The 18,430-nt window shown below is 34.1% G+C and overlaps 1 protein-coding gene across 1 annotated transcript in view; it reads left to right on the top strand.

The window, feature by feature from the left end:
• Positions 1-6,093: 6,093 nt before the first annotated feature.
• Positions 6,094-18,430, top strand: part of LOC107686960 (potassium voltage-gated channel subfamily H member 2-like) — a 100,844-nt gene continuing 88,507 nt past the window's right edge. Inside the window, exon 1 of the mRNA XM_016484086.1 lies at positions 6,094-6,199. Coding sequence (XP_016339572.1) covers positions 6,124-6,199 — 76 coding nt within the window. The 5' untranslated portion in view covers positions 6,094-6,123. The remainder of the gene's footprint in view (positions 6,200-18,430) is intronic.

Raw genomic sequence — 18,430 nt, 5'->3', positions numbered from 1 at the left:
CAAGTAATAAACAGTTATCTTTTCTACTGAAATAACAATAAATACATAAATAAATACATAAATAAGATGGCTCAATTCATCTAGGATGTAAAAAGGATGTAAAATTGAAGATTCAATGTTAATGTAATTGATAATATATAATATATATTATATTTTATGTATATATAGACAGATGGATGAAAAGATAGATAGTTAGATATGAAAATTAACCAAAATGATGTATAAATGTATATAAAAAAGTACAATATTTTAAATCTTCAATTTTACATGCTGTACAGGATGAATAGAGGCATTAAATATTTTTTTTTTATTATTGCGTTGTTATTTCAGTAGAAAAGATGGATAACTGTTTATTACTTTTAAAACTACTGTTTTATCTGTTATACATTTTTAATACAATATAATATTCCCTGATATCATTTAAATCATTGATGATCTGATAAATGTTAATATTACTCAAGATGGATATATTATGCACCCAAAATATGTTTTATGGTTAACAGTATTGATCTTATAATGTATAACAGCAATTAATAAAACCTAAAAAGATAATAATCATGTATGGTACCTGTTATGTTGTATATAACAATCAATCATTGATTTATTAACCTCACTAAAGCGCCAAATTCAGCCTGGCTTGTGTTCTTTGTTCTTGATTTAAATGTTTCTTCAGTGTGAACGTTTGCTGCAACTATTTTAAAATGTGTTTGAACTGGAAACTTCTGTCAGGTTGCCATGGAAACCAGTCTGCCCGGTCGCCACGCTCTAGCTTCAACGCCAAACTCGCACATCTTTTTTCCTCTTTTGTCTTCACATCTGCCCTCTCCTTTCTCATCTCCTAATGGGCTCAGAGAGAGAGTGAACGCGGCCCACGCCGCTCTAAATGATCCCACGATTCCGCTCCATCAAAGAGAGCAGGCCACTGGCATTTAAGCAAATGTAGCGTGAAGACAATTTGGATTGTTATATCTGTGGGTTCTGCTCTTGTCTGCTCTGGCCTCTGATAACGTGTCTCTCTCTCAGGAGCCGTATCTGCAGGCGTTCTGTGACTGCTGCAGCTACAGGCTGGACCCGCAGAACCCGGTGCGCTTCCTCAGCTTACAGTGCGCCAGCGGAGACGTCGAGCCTGTCGTTCACAGCTGCGAGTGCACCAGCTGCCAGGGTGGGTAATGCCAGAGGAAACAGCCTCAAACAACGTTCTGTGTCTCTGACATCAGGGGATGAATCTCCTAAAGAGAAGTCTTTTGACAAAACAAAAACAAACGATATTAGGAAGAATCTCCAAGCTTCTGTTTTCCATTCAAAGAAAGAGGATAGTGATTTATACTGTCAAGCTCCAAAAGGGACCGAAAACATCCTTAAAGCACCATAAAAAACACAACCTTTTAGTTTTATAAAATATATACACATAAAGTCATTCATAGACTATTTACCATAAAAAAAAATATATATATTTTCCCAAAATAAACAAATAAATTGAAGTATTGTAGATTAAAGCAAACTAAATTGATTACTTAAAAATGATGCATTTATGCTTACAAATAAAAGTTATATATTTAATAAATCATTTATTTAGTAAATCAGTGGGTATTATATTATTGGGCATTTTTACATTAAATTATTAAATGGGCAACATTATTATTATTTTTTTTTTTTTATGAAATATATCTTCTAAAAGGATCAATAATATTTCATTACCCATATAGTTTTCTTTAACTTTTGATATGTTTTCTAAAAAATAATAATGTTTCAAATATGCTTTATATATACACGTTTGTACTTAGAAACTCAAGTGTTACTTTATAGTTGAAACACTATAATTTGTTACAAAAAAGTCAAGAGTTAAAGAAGCTTTGTGTGAGAAACACTGACATTTAAGCTGACATTTAAACTATAAATTCTAGCCTATTTATAACAATAAGCTATCGTATGACTTCAGGAGACTTGCAAACTGCTTTTGTTGTGCTTTTTTGTCCACTGTGTGAATAACAGAAAAGCTCAGGCATTCAGCCGAACGGCTCCTTTTGTATTTCACAGAGAAAATAAAGAAAATGACATAAGGTTGGAAGAACTTGAGGGTGTGTAGATGATGAGAAAATGTATTTTTGGGTTATGTAGTTAATATCAGCAAACTCTCCTCGTTAACTTCATTCACATTGACATACATTAATTATTCATAATGTTTGATGGTCATCTCTGAAGGGTATGTGGTGTTTCCACCATTATGTCAAAGATAAATTCATAACCAAAACATGAGATGGTGCCACCCTCGTTGCATTGTACGCTGCGTTTCCAACATGCCTAATTTCATCAGGCTGCTGCTCGTCAGTGTTTAGTCATTCATCACTGCGATTGATCTCATTAGCTAATTGAATCTCTGGGACTTCACTTAGAGGGGTTGCATTTTTTATCGTATGGCATCATGGAGCCATTTCATGCAGATTGATATTTACTGATACGCTCATGGCCTTTGTAAATAGTACTGAAAAATGAAATAATGTTTGAATAACAAATTTTTGTGGGCTCTGAAGAGAACGTCTGCCTGACTTAAGCAGATTTCAAGTCATGTCAGAATGATGGGATTTACGAGACAACCTCAAATGAACGGCTCCAGTGTGGAAACTGTGGATTTTCTTCAAGTCGAGGGTGTGCCAATTAGAGAATCTGATATATTGACAGTAATTAAACTGCCTTTGTGAATGCTGTTCAATTTAGTTTGAATGCATTGTGTATTGTTGATGAAAAACAGCCATAAAGCTTCCTAGAACACTCATTTAGCCGCTTTATGAGGCGACGGGCTTTCGCAACCACACTATTTCCCATAATTCCCTGTGGCACCACAAGAATGATAAAATACACACAAAGCATCAATTACACACATAATGCACTTCCTTTGCTCTTTATTGTTTTGCACTAGAGTTAAAAGCTTCCTGTCTTTGTTGAGAAGTGGAAAAAGAGCGAAATATGAAATTGCTCAAGATGTTAATTTTATTTCAATCAAAATCGGCTTCAAATCGTCATAATTACAGTTTCCAAACCTGTTAACAAGAACTGTTCATTTCAACGGTTCGTCATTACTGTTTCCGGTCGTATATGATGATGCACTGCAAAAAGTATTTTTGTCTTGTTTTCCAGTACAAATATCTAAACATTATTCTTATAATATCTAAACAAATATTCTTAAATCAAGATCCATTTACTAGAGATGCAAAATGACATCATCAAGTTTTGTTTTCTGAAAACTGGATCAAAATTAATTGAGCTTGTTTATAAAACAAGAAAAATATCTGCCAATGTCAGTGGTTGGAAAATAAACTTTATTCAAGGAGAAAGCAAGGTTTTTTTGTTGTAACCCATTGGCAGTCTTAAGCATAAACTCACTTAAAGGACTAGTTGACTAGTTAGCATTGCATCAGTGTCTCAGCAATGGATGCTCTGCAGTGAATGGGTGCCGTCAGAATGAGAGTCCAAACAGCTGATAAAAACATCACAATAATCCACAAGTAATCCACAGCACTCCGGTCCATCAGTTAACATCTGGAGAAGGCAAAAGATGAAACAAATCCAGCATTAAGACGTTTTTAACTTAAAATATGAGTCCATAATCCATAATAACTCTTCCTCTTTGTTTCATCTTTTGTCTTCTCCAGATGTTAACTGATGGACTGGAGTGCTGTGGATTATTCTGATATTTTTATCAGCTGTTTGGACTCTCATTCTGACGGCACCCATTCACTGCAGAGCATCCATAGAAGAGACAAACTCATCTACATGTTGGTTGACATTTTCAGCAAATTTTCATTTTTGGGTGAACTATTCCATAACCAAAGTAAATGGATCTTGATTTAAAAAAAAAAAAAAACATTTATATATTCACTAGAAAACAAGATAAGAATAACGAGTAAGAAAACTACTTTTTGCAGCCTGTAAGGACTAAATGTTATTAACATGGTGTGCGTCACGAATCAATGCTGACTCTGATTCAGGCCACTGAATGCATATTCAATGAATTTTTCACGTGTAGCTTCTGCTCAGGGCATACAGTGAACTTTCAGAAAGGTATGAATCAAGATTCCAGGTTAAAAATCTCGCAGAGCTGCCAAATTCCTCATGATGTTCATGTACGTTTGCACTTTCCGCAGGCGGAGACCTGTCGAGACACTGAATGGCCACTGATGAATGCACAGATGCTGCGTCCTCGTATTCGTCCAGTGTTCTTCATGTAGCTTGTCGTTATATGACTGAATCTGTTCTATTTAATATTTCCTAAAGCTCTACGAGATCTACATTCTCTACAGCCTTTAAATTATGTTAGGATTTATTACTTTGTCAGTCTTTAATGTTTGTATTGTAATGAAATACTCTTTATTATACTAGCTCTGTTGATCATAAAGAAATTAATTATTATTGCCAAAGACAGTCTTCTTTCACTTTTCATGTATATATTATATAAACATACAGCTGTTTTTACTTCATTTATACATTTATTTTCCCTTAAACACACTGTTTTAATATATAAAACAATTGTATATATAATTTTTTACATCAAATATTTTCAGCTATTTATTTCTAAATGTGCTCAATCTCTTCTGTAGCTATTTTCAATTTCAAACTTTAAAATCTAGCCACCTAAAAATGTATTCATTACTTATTTCAGTCATTTTATGATTTCTGAGTTTAAACTATTATTAATGCAATTCAAAATGATTGAGAAGTGCAATTTTCTCTCACAATTTTAATGCAGCAATTAAACTAACCTCTTTAGTATTAGTAAGTTTATTTTCTACTGTAAATCAGACAAGGATGACAACTAGTGAAAGTAAAGGGGAAAAAACACAAGTGCATCTAATTTATTGCATTTCCACCTCGTGTGTCATGTGCATTCGCCATATGATCATTTGCTGATAGTGAATGAAAGGGATGGATGTGGAGGAGGCTGGAAGATCTCACTTGGGATGCTTCAAAGACAGTCTGCCTAAATATGGGTAAAAAGCGCCGCGCCCCCTTCTGAAGCCCATTTCGCGCACCCAAACAAATCATGTGAAAAGAGAATTCGCTTCGAATGTAAAACCCCACTGTTTTGGCTTCTCGTGCTGATTAAGAAGAAGTTGCGAAATCGATGATATTGCACTAAAAACCTCCGCGCAAACGCGTAGCATTGCGGTTATGTCCACGAGGAGCGCCTTTTGTCCTCAGCACGCGCGTGACGGCGCAGGGAAACCCCACGTCAGCCACGCATGCATCGGTGACGTACCATGTACAGTCTGACAGCGCGACTCCGCCGAAGGTGGAAAACAAAGCGCAAAAAAAGCTCACGCCTGATGAGTTCAGGAGATCGCGCACGGGGTCCGCGTCGCTTTCGGCAATCGCTCTCGATGCTCGTCGGGATAATCGAGAGAAGTATCCCAGCTCACCCGTGATTTCTGGTCATTTTCACCAAAGCTCAAGACGTGACTACATCAAGGGTTCGACACCTGCGAAAGGAGCCGAACTGCACGGAACGAAATGAACTTATATGCCTATTTATGATTTCTACAATCGCTATAGTTTTGCGCTTTTTAAATACCGCTATTTATGCCGTTCTATATTGCAATCCAATTCAGAGCAGTAATTATTTAAGTTTAGCGATATTTGTGATTAAATAGACGCTGACTGACGCTCGCTGTTGTTGCTCACCATCGAAACGAGACCCCCAGGAGCGATATACGCGTCAAATGCATCGCATCTCTCTTCTTTAGCTGGAAAAATGACTCTTTGCTATTGTCCTCTTGCATTATTGACAAACTATTTTCCTGTTTGAGCTGCATTGACACAATCACTATTGCATAAAGCGCTATAGAAATAAAGGTGACTTGACTTCTACGAAGCACCTTTTTCTTTTCGCCGAATGAAAAGTGAGAAGAGCGTTTTAATTGGACAAAGGGATACCCGAGGACTCAACTATGGTAAACTATGGTGGTATTCAGCGTCCCACATGCCACGAGCTAAATTAGTCTGGCGTCACTTTGGGATCGTTTTTGAGGGATTACGCGGCGTAAACAGTCCCCCCAACTCGCGTTTGGAGAGGCGCGTCGTTCGTGAGCGTCGGCTGATGAAGTTCTCCGGCTGACCGAGCGCGTAAGGATGCCGGTACGACGGGGGCACGTCGCGCCGCAAAACACTTTCCTCGACACGATCATCAGGAAATTCGAAAGTCAAAGTAAGTTCGTGTCTATTTAGAGTATTTTACGCACAGAACGCTATGTTTTCTTTTTTGGACTTGTACCATGCACCGCGTTCTTCAGGTAACCTGTTATGAATATTTTTAGATAACTCCAATTAAAGTCATTTTAAAGGTCAGATCAGGTAGAAAATCACACCTTAAGGTGACAACTAGGCTACATGTTGCCACTCTTTACAGTGTGGTATTCTTACAAATACCGTGGCAAATGAATATAAATCACTCAGTATTATATTATAAATCGAAGTAACATGGTATCACCACAGTACGTTTTTCATAAGACTTGCTAATGTGTAAACAGGTGTATCAGCTTCAGTGTCAAATAATAACACTAATATACTGACATAAAGAGTCACTCTGAGCAGCCTTTAGTATTTTAGATAGTAAGATTGTAATTCTTGTGATAAAGATATATTTGTATGTTTATTGATCATATGGAGTCAGGACCGGTTCTGTGTTTGGTTCTGATCAGAATATATAATCCTTTATATATGTTTTCATTTTATTTTCCTTGCAACTTGAATAACTTCAGCTTTTCATCCATTAGTGACTAATCCTGAATTCATTTGTGAGTCGCATGCAAATGTTGTTTTAGGTCTGATGAGATAAATGCATCCACACTGATGTCATTTAGAGTTGAATTAGCTTGTGTTTTTCCCCTTGCATGTGATTTTGAGATCTAAAACTTTAATTAGCCTCAGTTTTTTTCATGATGCATTCACTGGAGATTCATGCAGGGAGTCTCGGATGCGAATCTTCTCACTCAAGCGTCCTCCAAAATCGAACTGGCTTTCAAAGAGCCGATCAGTCTTGATTTCCATCTGTCTCAGGCCGGAATTGTTTTGTTACCTGAAGCAGCTTGTGATGTTTGTGTGCTGGGTAATAGTGAAGGTGACATCAGTGAGTAACACTGCAACAAATAGGCATTTTGTAAGACTGCTTCGTGCGTTGATGTTTCAGCTCCTGTTAGGAATAATGGGACATTTTCACTGTGGAATTCCTAAGGTTTTTACATTGATTATCTCAAACATTTAGACTCGGTCTTCAGTTGTCAATAATAGTGCATCATATGTCGATCCATAATTCTGAATTATTAATACTTCATAGGTGTTTACACATAGGTGATTGATGCTTTAATAAAAACCAATCATATATATCCAGTCTATAAACCAATAATATCCAGACGAATGGCCAGATGTCAATTTAGGATTACCCATTGAGTGATATACTCATTTGATAAATTATCTTCTATTGCTGTTTAATATTCAATGAGGATTTAGTTGATCATGAAAACCCAAAGCGTTTGAAACGGTTCTGAATTGCTAAATCAAGTCTGGTTTGCATCAATTGGTCAGAAGTGACAGAAATCAACATGTTTTCACTTTCCATCTTAACCTTACCACTACCCTTCCTTTTTCAAGATGCTGCATCTCTTCCTCTGCCGCTTTAAATAATTTATTACCTTCCATCAAAACCCATCGCAAGCTTTTGAGAAGTGCTTTGGAGGTATTGTAGAGGAATTATGTTTGAAAAGTGTGTTTCAATATGTGCGGTCATCGCACTGACCAGAAGCCGCTAGTGTTTCTCCATCAGTGTTTCTCTCCAGATGGCTTAGATCTGCTTTTCTAGCCTTGAAGTCTCACACTAGACCGGTTCAAAAAGAACACTGTGTGCTTCCCATTGTGAGCAAACACGATTTTGATATCTCCCGCGAATATTAAAAACTCAGTGTTTGAGACTGTTTTCTCTCCGGTGTTCGGTAGATGAGATGAAATGTCAGATGAGAACAATAGCTGCAACAAAACAATAACCCCAAACTAAAACCGGCCCATGCGTGTGTCCCACAAGTGCATTCGCGGCTGATATGCCCGTTTTTACGTGATATTTGTGGCCCAGTGTCAGAACCAAACACACATCCGTAGAGCTGAGAGACCAACAGAGACCAACAGCAACACAAGCATCACTGTGGAAACTACTGAAGACACAGAGAGACTCCTGTGAGAATGACTTTATCACTCCACATTATCTACCTATCTATCTATCTATCTATCTATCTATCTATCGATCTATCGCTTTATCATTCTTTATCTATCTATCTATCCATCGCTTTATCTATCTATCCATCCATCCATCCATCCATCGCTTTATCATTCTTTATCTCTATCTATCCATCCATCCATCCATCCATCTAGACCTGTTCTATTCTCCCGCCTTTTCATGAACAGCTTCCTTTTCTTCTTCTTCTGTTCTTTCTCTCATCTCATTGTAATTTTAATATTGTATCATAAAGTCTTTAGAGGACAGAAGCATCAGAGGAGAGTTTGAGCTGCACATTTCCCCACTGCACTGAACTTTGCTCAGCGTTAAGGTGGGGTATTTATAGTTTTCTATATAAAGTTGTGTTTTTCCATCGCCTGCTTCGCTGTCACATCGCTGCTTAGTTGTCATGGTCTACTTCTGCCAGTATTCTGGGATGCAGAGTGGTTGCTATGGCGTCTCTCTCTCTCTCTCTCTTGCTGTAATGGAGAGCGGGTGAGATCACAGTCTTATCAGCACGCTGTCAGAGGAGTTGGTGTGATTAAATTTCACCGTGGTACAGGTGTCCATTCTACCTCGTCTTCTCTCGTTTTCTCTTTCTGCCTCTGTCACTCCTGTTGTCTAATCCACAGACTCCTACACCAAGCATTAGTTTATAGAGATTTCACTGTATTGCTGTTGATGTATTTGCACTGATATTAATGTGCAGGACAGCATTACATTATTTACATGTCAGAGCAATAAAGGTTTAAGGTTTAAATTACAGAGCAGGACGTGTCCCAAACAAGTCAAGATGAGGAGTTCGGTTGCATATAAGATTTTGGTGATTGTATCTTTAACTCCGCTTGCATGCATGCTGTTTTGTATATGTAAATGCATATGCATGCACATATGGCTGTCGTATCGGTGTGAGCTTGCGTCTAACCGTCTCTTGTACTATTTTAACCACTTTTCACAAGTTTGCATCTGCAATACAAGCTGGCAGGAGAAAGAGTGTAAAACCCTCAAACACGCACGTGCAATTAGCTAGATTCGCTTTCCTCCTTGTTAAAGCCACACAAAGAGGATTTGCTGTTTCCTCTGCCGTCGTCTTTCAGGTGCTGCTCATCGCTAAATGCATTGTTCAGTTTCCTCAGGAGACACGGCTTGTTCTTTCCTCACAGATAAAAGACTCTAATGAGTTCACTTTCATCCATTCAAATGTGCCTTTCTTTCTCTGTGTTTGTTAGTGACTCTGATCCACTGCATGTGAAAAAAAAACATTACAATCTGTCAGGAGTTTGAATGATTTGATATGCAGAATGAGTAAAAGAACAACAAAGAACTGAAAGAGAATTTCTATCTATCTATCTATCTATCTATCTATCTATCTGTCTGTCTGTCTATCTGTCTATCTGTCTGTCTGTCTGTCTGTCTGTCCTGAGTAAAATTCAACATAAATATAAACATATATAATTACAAAAAATAACATAATAATAAAATATGAACATATATTAATAATACATAATATATTAATATGTATGAAATGCATATATAGTTATATATAGATTGAAATTGTTCTTTAGAGGTCTTCAGATCAGTGTTTTAGGTTCTTTAAAGCACCCGTTCATCTCTTTATCTGTCTGTCTGTTAGGCTTGTAAAACTTTGAAACTATAACTTATAAACTTAGCATTTATAACTCTTTTAATCTGTCAGTCATGCTGACATCAGAATTCAGCTTGACAATCTTTTTGAATGATCTGTTCCTTTAAAGCCTTGACTTTAGTGTTTATTAGCCCTCGACTCAGAGGTGGTGGAGGTCAGTTTAAACCTCACTTAAAGAGTCAGCTGAGAACTCAAGAGATGGTAATTATAATGCATCAAGGGTGTTTTCTCTGATTCATTAATTCTTTCTCGGTTTCCCTCGGTCAGTCTCTCTCTCCTTCCTCAGTGATGCATCTTATTTTGGTCGCAGTGTTTGTTCGTCCCATACATACTGTCTATCTGTCTGTCTGTCTGTCTGTAAATATTATTTTGTAAAAAGGGTAACAGTTTGCATGGCTTCTTTTTAATTTAAATTATAATAAATTTAATATTATATAAATATAAAATTATATAAAGTAATAAGTAATTTAATATTATAAGTAAATTAAATTGTGTTTAAAAAAAAGGCTAACAGATAGCATTACTTTTTTTTGTCAGATTAATTTACATTAAAATGATTGTTTTAGTTTTAAAATGAAGGTAACAGTTTGCAACTTCGCCAGATTCATTTAGACAAAGTGTAAATTGTTTATGCTTTCATTTTTTTAACAATTAAGTTAATAACATTAGCTACTTAATTATTTTAAATACAGTAAATGTCTTGCCTGAATGTAGGTTAAGTTGCATGATTTGAAATCTGTCATTATTGTAACACACCTGTTTAGATTAAGTGACTCTTCGAAGATTTCTTAAGATGTATCAGACAAATGCATTATTTACTGTACATGTTTTTAGATTTTAAAAATGATGAGATGACATTTCAATCAACCCAGAAAACCACATAGCAAATCCCTTCGTAAGGTTGTCTGCTTGTATAACTTTAGTTACCCGCATGGGTTAACTGATTAGAAAAACCAAAAAGAGCATCTAAAAGTTACGCAAATGTTAAAAGCATCCACAGCGGAGAGGAAGAGCTTTTATCCTCCGCAGTGAAAGTAGCATCTCTGTGAGCAAACGTCACCTCTGTATTCCACACAGAAACTCTCACCTTTAAAAATCTCCCCGCTGACCCGTGAAGAGTCTGTCATTTACTCAAGACTCCAGCGTTTGCTTCTGGCCTTTATCTGACGCCCTTTTGAAGGAGCTAACATCCATCAAGTAAAAGCACTTAAAGGATGAATGCAGTTGGCACGACTCCCGCTGAGGGGAAGAGAGGAGGCTGGAGTTTGATGTGTTTCTCTCCGTCAGTATCAGCTGCAGTGTCAGTCACTTCCAGTTTCCTCCCCTCTCTCTGTTGGCTGAAGTCTCCCATCAGTCCGCTGTCCAGGGAAGTTTATTCTCAGATGGGTCATTCACTTACTTTCTTGTTGGTTTTCTTTTTTTATTTTCCTGTTCTTGTGCAATGCATGTAGCACACTAAACGTATTTGTATGGCTAATTGGTAGTTGTTTCAATATTTATCTTAGCAGCTTTGAACATGGCTTATCGAATCAGAATTGAGCGTCTAAATCACCACAGAAAGGTCGGCAGATTTCCACAAAACTGGAACATTCACAGGTGTACTAATCCATTGCCCTCTTGTGTGCTCGTTTATTATTATAAATCTTTTTTTGCTAATTTGATGGTGTTTTCAGCTCCCAATGTGAGAGTAGCAGTCTACTGTTTTTGGAAAATGTGCAAATGTCTATAGATTCAGTTTAGTATCATTTCTAGGCCTAGAAATAATTCTAAAATATGCTCTTATGTTTTTTATTTATTTTCTTTAAAATATACATATTTGCACATTTATTTAGTATACTTAATATTGTACTTAATTGACATACTGTGCATTGTAACTTAAATATAGAAATAACTTAATATGTACAGTATATAAATTAAATAAAATATTAAATATACAAATATATGTAAATACATTATAAGTTAATAAATATATTTATTTTCTTTTACATCATTTATATGCTGTACATACTAACTTACATATTATGTCATAATATGTACATTATGCAAAATATTAAACATATTTATTTTAATGCCTAATGTACTTAGTTTATGTTTAATATTTTGCATAATTTATATATGGTACACATTAACTTATATATTTACATATTTTAGCATTTATTTCATATTTTACAGTACATTTTTACATAATGTACCTATATTTGTTTTAACTTATGTATTTAGATATATAATTGTTTATTTAATATTTTACTTAACTTACATAATGTACATATTAAAATATATTTGGCAAATTTCCAGGCTTTTCTGGTCATGTGATCCTCCATTAGGCTGATTATTATCATTAATTGCCATTAAACCAAGAGTGCAGATAAACAAGTTAATATTGTATTCGTTTACTGACTTAAATGCATTTAACGGTCAAATAACAGAATCACAAACGCCGCTCATCGCTGGAAACGGAGGTTCTGTTTCCTCTCAGGAGAAAGTTATTTGTCAGTAATGGCTCATTTTATAAACTTCATGTTTAATAAAATTTAAGATTACAGTTTTTTTTTATTTACAAACAATATTTAAATTAACATTGATTGAACGTTTAGTAAAAATGAAACCTAAAGTGATTAATATTTACGTTCTAATTTCAGCTGTAGGTATATTTTATTTATAGACTTTATATATTTAATCAAATTTAATATTATGTTTTTTTTAATTTGCACACATAATTTAAATTAACATTGATTGAACGTTTAGTAAAAATGAAACCTAAAGTGATTCATATTTACGTTCTAATTTCAGCTGTAGGTATATTTTATTTATAGACTTTATATATTTAATCAAATTTAATGTTATGTTTTTTTTTAATTTGCACACATAATTTAAATTAACATTAATTGAATATTTAGTCAAAATTAAACCATCAGTGATTTTAATGTTACATTCTAATTTCAGCTGTAGGTGTATTTTATTTATAAATTTTATACGTTTAATACAATTTAAGATTACAGTTTTTTTTATTTACAAACAATATTTAAATTAACATTAATTGAACGTTTAGCAAAAATTAAACCTAAAGTGATTATTATTTACGTACTAATTTCAGCTGTAGGTATATTTTATTTATAAACTTTAAACTTATAATAAAACCTAAGATTAAGTTTTTTTCCAAACAAATTTTAAATTTACGTTAAATATTTAGTTAAAATTAAACCAAAAATGAATAAAATGTACAATCTAATATCAACTGTAGGTGTACTTTTGTATTTGTAATATAATTTATTTTTTAATTTACAAATAACATTTTAATTAACATTAAATATTTAGTTAAAATGAAACTCAAAGTGATTAAAAGTTACGATACAATTTTAGCTGTGGGTGTATTTTATTTATAAACTATACTTTTAATAAAATGTAAGATTTTTTAGTAGCAAGGTTTTTGCTGACAACGTTTAAATTAACTGATTGAATATTTAATAAAACATTAAACTAAAAGTGATTAATATTCCAATCTAATTTCAGCTGTGTGTATTTCATTTATTAACTTTATATTTTTGTTAAATTTAAGATTACATTTTTTTTTTTACAAACAAAATTTAAATGAACATTGAATGAATATTTAGTAAAAATTAAACAAACAGTGATTAATATTTATGTTCTAATTTTGTAGGTGTAGTTTATTTATTTTATTTTATTAATTTTATACTTTAAAAACTTTAATCTTAGACTTTATTAATTTTACAAACAAAATTGAAATGAACATGACTGATGTAGTCCAAATGAAACCAATAGTTATTCACATTTACATTCTTTAATTGCTTTTTAATTGGTCTTCTTTTATGAGTATATTTTCATACTAAATTTCAGTTGATCTTCTTTTAATTCCTAATTTGCATAACGAGTTGTGATCTTTTCTTGCATCTGCATAAAATTAAAGACTGAAATCTAAACTTCACTATATAATTCAGTTCTGTTGCAGTGCATATGTTGCCATTTCCTTGCAAATCTACTTTCTCTGAAGGCCACTTATTAGTCAAGGTTTCTCATTTTCTCACCCTCTTTGACACTTAAAATGAATCAAACTCTTTTAAACATGCTTTTAAGACTTCTTTATGTAAATGACCTCTGTAATCGTAACGCTGCTCTGTGACTATGGTTGTAGAGTCGATACAGAGATGAATGGATTTGCCTCAGTGACAAATTAACAACAAAAGTCCATTACTGACGGAGAGTGAAGTTTGAAGCGAGCGCCCAGGGCCGAGCGACTCTCCTTACAGTCCTTGAGCAAGATTTATCACTGACGCTCTTCTGAGGAAACCCAAATATGGGAGGTTTCTAGTTAAGCGTGACACTGGCAGGCGCTTATGGCTGCGCTCCAGATCTGATGCATCGCTGACTGTAAACCCAGCACGTAATACAAGCACCTGACAAGCTCTTATCACCCATTTACAGTGCCTTTTTTGGGAGAAACATTTAATATCTGCATACTTACAGATAACGCCATCATGATAAATTATCTTTGAAGAAACTAGCTTGACATGCAAGTAAACATTAAATATGCACTTTAAATATTTACCATTCAAAAATTTATTATTGTTTTGTACATTACTATCTATATGTCTATGTGTGTGTGTTTATAGTATGCACTATTTACTATATAGCAACAAGAGAACAATAAAATCAAGATTTTAAGTATATCATTAAAATAATAATCAATATTTTAAATTATGTTCACCCTGTAATCTTTACTGTATAAAAACAAGAGAAACCAGAGTGAAATAATTAAAATATTTTTTCTTGGTTTGTAAGATTCACCCTAGAATTATGTTAATGTATAAAATGAGAAAAATCATTAAAATAATATTTTTCTTGATTTTGCACGATTAATCCTAGAATTCTTTTACTGTATAACAACAAGAGGGGAATAATTAAAACAATATTTTTCTTATTTTTTGCAAGATTCACCATATCATTATTTGACTGTATAAAAGCAAGAGAAATAAGAGGAAAATAATTCAAAGAATTGTTTTCTTGTTTTTGCCAGATTCACCCTAGAATTTTTTTTACCATATAAAAACAAGAAACAAAAGGAAAATTGTTTAAATATATTTTTTTCTTGTTTTTGAATGATTCAAACAAGATTTTTTTTCACAGTAAAAAAGAGGAAAATAATAAAAATTCTATAATAATTTTCCTTGTTTTTGCAAGATTCACTATATAATTATTTTACTGTTTAAAAACATGAGAAACAGGAGGAAAATAATTAAAATAATATTTTTTTCCTTTGTTTTTGCAGGGTTCACCCTAGAATTATTTTACTGTTTAAAAACATGAGAAACAGGAGGAAAATAATTAAAATAATATTTTTTTCCTTTGTTTTTGCAGGGTTCACCCTAGAATTATTTTACTGTTTAAAAACATGAGAAACAGGAGGAAAATAATTAAAATAATATATATTGTTTTTGCAAGATTGACCATAGAATTATTTTCTATACTATACTGTATAAAAAAAGACAAACAAGTGGGGAAATAAAGCAATAAGCCTCAAGAAGCCGTGGTTTACAGTGAATTTATAACAGCTAAGGGGCGATGTTAGCTGTTATACAACCCCCTTAGCTGTTATAAATTCACTGTAAACCACGGCTTCACGGGGCTTATTGCTTTTATAAAACGGTTATTCCATATACGTAGTAAAAAAAACAGAGCAAATAAAGTGTAATGATATTAATAAAAACATTATTCTTCCGCCAAACAATGTAGCTCCTCAGAATCAGTTGTGGTTCCAACAAAGTGGTTGCCGAGCAACACACAGAAGTAAACAAAGGTGTATGTTTGTAGAGTAATTTACAACAGCTTAGAACGCGGCTCAACCAATCAGAATCAAGCACCGGAACTCTCCGGTTTATAATATATATACAGTGCCTTCCACTAATATTGGCACCCTTGGTACATAAGAGCAAAGGCGGCTGTGAAAATAAATTAGCATCATTTATCCTTTATATATTTATAGAGTCTTTTTCCTTTCTCTTCCACATAACTAACCGTCCTCAGAGTAAATCAGCCGGTAAGTCTTGCAGAATGAAAGTAAACTCCATGGGTTTAATTTAACATTGCTGACTTCACTTTCTCTTGAGAAGCGTCTCTGTTTCCCGGATTTGGCTCTCGGTTAGCGTTTGCGTCCCATGAGAGATGACAGAACTCTCCAGAACATTAGGAAAGTGAGACGGCCGAGACTCGTCAGACTCTCGTGTGGTTTTAGCAGAGGTCATCCGTCACTTATTGCTGTGGCTCTCAGCTAGTGGTTGTTGGCACGTGTTCCCGTGTGATGGGGCGTGTGAAGGTCAGTCCCGTGCTGTACATGTATCTGTCCCAGTGACGGAGCGTGTATGTTAATGTGTTTTTGTGCTGCAGGTGACGTGTCTTTTATAGTCCGGTCTCGTGGTTGAGGTTTAGCAGCTGCACTCTAAAAAATACTGGGTTGTTTCAACCCAAATTTGGGTCAAATATGGACTAACCCAGCTGTTGGGTTCAATTTTTTTTATTAAATTTTTTAACCCAAAAGTTGGGTTAGTCCATATTTGACCCAAAGTTGGGTTGAAACAACCCAGCATTTTGTAGTTTACAACTGATGACACTGAAAAGCTTGCATTTGTTGATCATTTATGTCTTTTACACATAGTTTTCTGTGATGTTCTCTACATTATTATATATTTATTTGTCACCAGGATAATGTTACATAACTGAATAACATAGATGAGGTTTTGCTGAACATGCAGAATTACTTGTGGCATTAGTAAAAATTAGGTGAAAATGATATGATATGATATGATATTATATTATATTATATTATATTATATTATATTATCAGTTGTGGTTCCAACAAAGTGGTTGCCGAGCAACACACAGAAGTAAACAAAGGTGTATGTTTGTAGAGTAATTTACAACAGCTTAGAACGCGGCTCAACCAATCAGAATCAAGCACCGGAACTCTCCAGTTTATAATATATATACAGTGCCTTCCACTAATATTGGCACCCTTGGTACATAAGAGCAAAGGCGGCTGTGAAAATAAATTAGCATCATTTATCCTTTATATATTTATAGAGTCTTTTTCCTTTCTCTTCCACATAACTAACCGTCCTCAGAGTAAATCAGCCGGTAAGTCTTGCAGAATGAAAGTAAACTCCATGGGTTTAATTTAACATTGCTGACTTCACTTTCTCTTGAGAAGCGTCTCTGTTTCCCGGATTTGGCTCTCGGTTAGCGTTTGCGTCCCATGAGAGATGACAGAACTCTCCAGAACATTAGGAAAGTGAGACGGCCGAGACTCGTCAGACTCTCGTGTGGTTTTAGCAGAGGTCATCCGTCACTTATTGCTGTGGCTCTCAGCTAGTGGTTGTTGGCACGTGTTCCCGTGTGATGGGGCGTGTGAAGGTCAGTCCCGTGCTGTACATGTATCTGTCCCAGTGACGGAGCGTGTATGTTAATGTGTTTTTGTGCTGCAGGTGACGTGTCTTTTATAGTCCGGTCTCGTGGTTGAGGTTTAGCAGCTGCACTCTAAAAAATACTGGGTTGTTTCAACCCAAATTTGGGTCAAATATGGACTAACCCAGCTGTTGGGTTCAATTTTTTTTATTAAATTTTTTAACCCAAAAGTTGGGTTAGTCCATATTTGACCCTGTAAATAAAATATATTTTTACATTTTTGTAAAATGAAATGTTCAATGTTATGTTCTTTTTCTTTATTTATTATTTTCCCCTTTTTTTCTAATTTTCTTATAAATTTAATTTTATTTAAATAATTTATGTAAATAAAATATATTTTTACATTTTTGTAAAATGAAATGTTCAATGTTATGTTCTTTTTCTTTATTTATTATTTTCCCCTTTTTTTCTAATGTTCTTATAAATTAAATTTTATATGAATCATTTATATAAATAAAATATATTTTTGAATTTATGTGAAATTAAATGTTATTTATTTATTTATTTATTTACTTATTTATTTCAAATCTAAAAATTGATTATTGGCCAGAATGATCTGCAAAATTGGACCAGACTTCACAACTAACACACCAAATTGAAGAAAGCACATTTTATAAACCAAACATCAACTGCCCCATGATTCATAATTTTTTAACCCAAAAGTTGGGTTAGTCCATATTTGACCCAAAGTTGGGTTGAAACAACCCAGCATTTTGTAGTTTACAACTGATGACACTGAAAAGCTTGCATTTGTTGATCATTTATGTCTTTTACACATAGTTTTCTGTGATGTTCTCTACATTATTATATATTTATTTGTCACCAGGATAATGTTACATAACTGAATAACATAGATGAGGTTTTGCTGAACATGCAGAATTACTTGTGGCATTAGTAAAAATTAGGTGAAAATGATATGATATGATATTATATTATATTATATTATATTAATCAGAATGAGCTTTATTGCCAGGTATGTTTAGACATACGAGGAATTTGTTTTCGTGACAGAAGCTTCCACAGTGTAACAGAATGACAGTGACAGAACAAAAAAC

The sequence above is a fragment of the Sinocyclocheilus anshuiensis genome, unplaced genomic scaffold, assembly GCF_001515605.1.
Source record: "Sinocyclocheilus anshuiensis isolate Anshui unplaced genomic scaffold, SAMN03320099.WGS_v1.1 scaffold601, whole genome shotgun sequence".
NCBI lineage: Eukaryota > Metazoa > Chordata > Actinopteri > Cypriniformes > Cyprinidae > Sinocyclocheilus > Sinocyclocheilus anshuiensis.
This window is presented reverse-complemented; position numbering and strand designations above follow the sequence as displayed.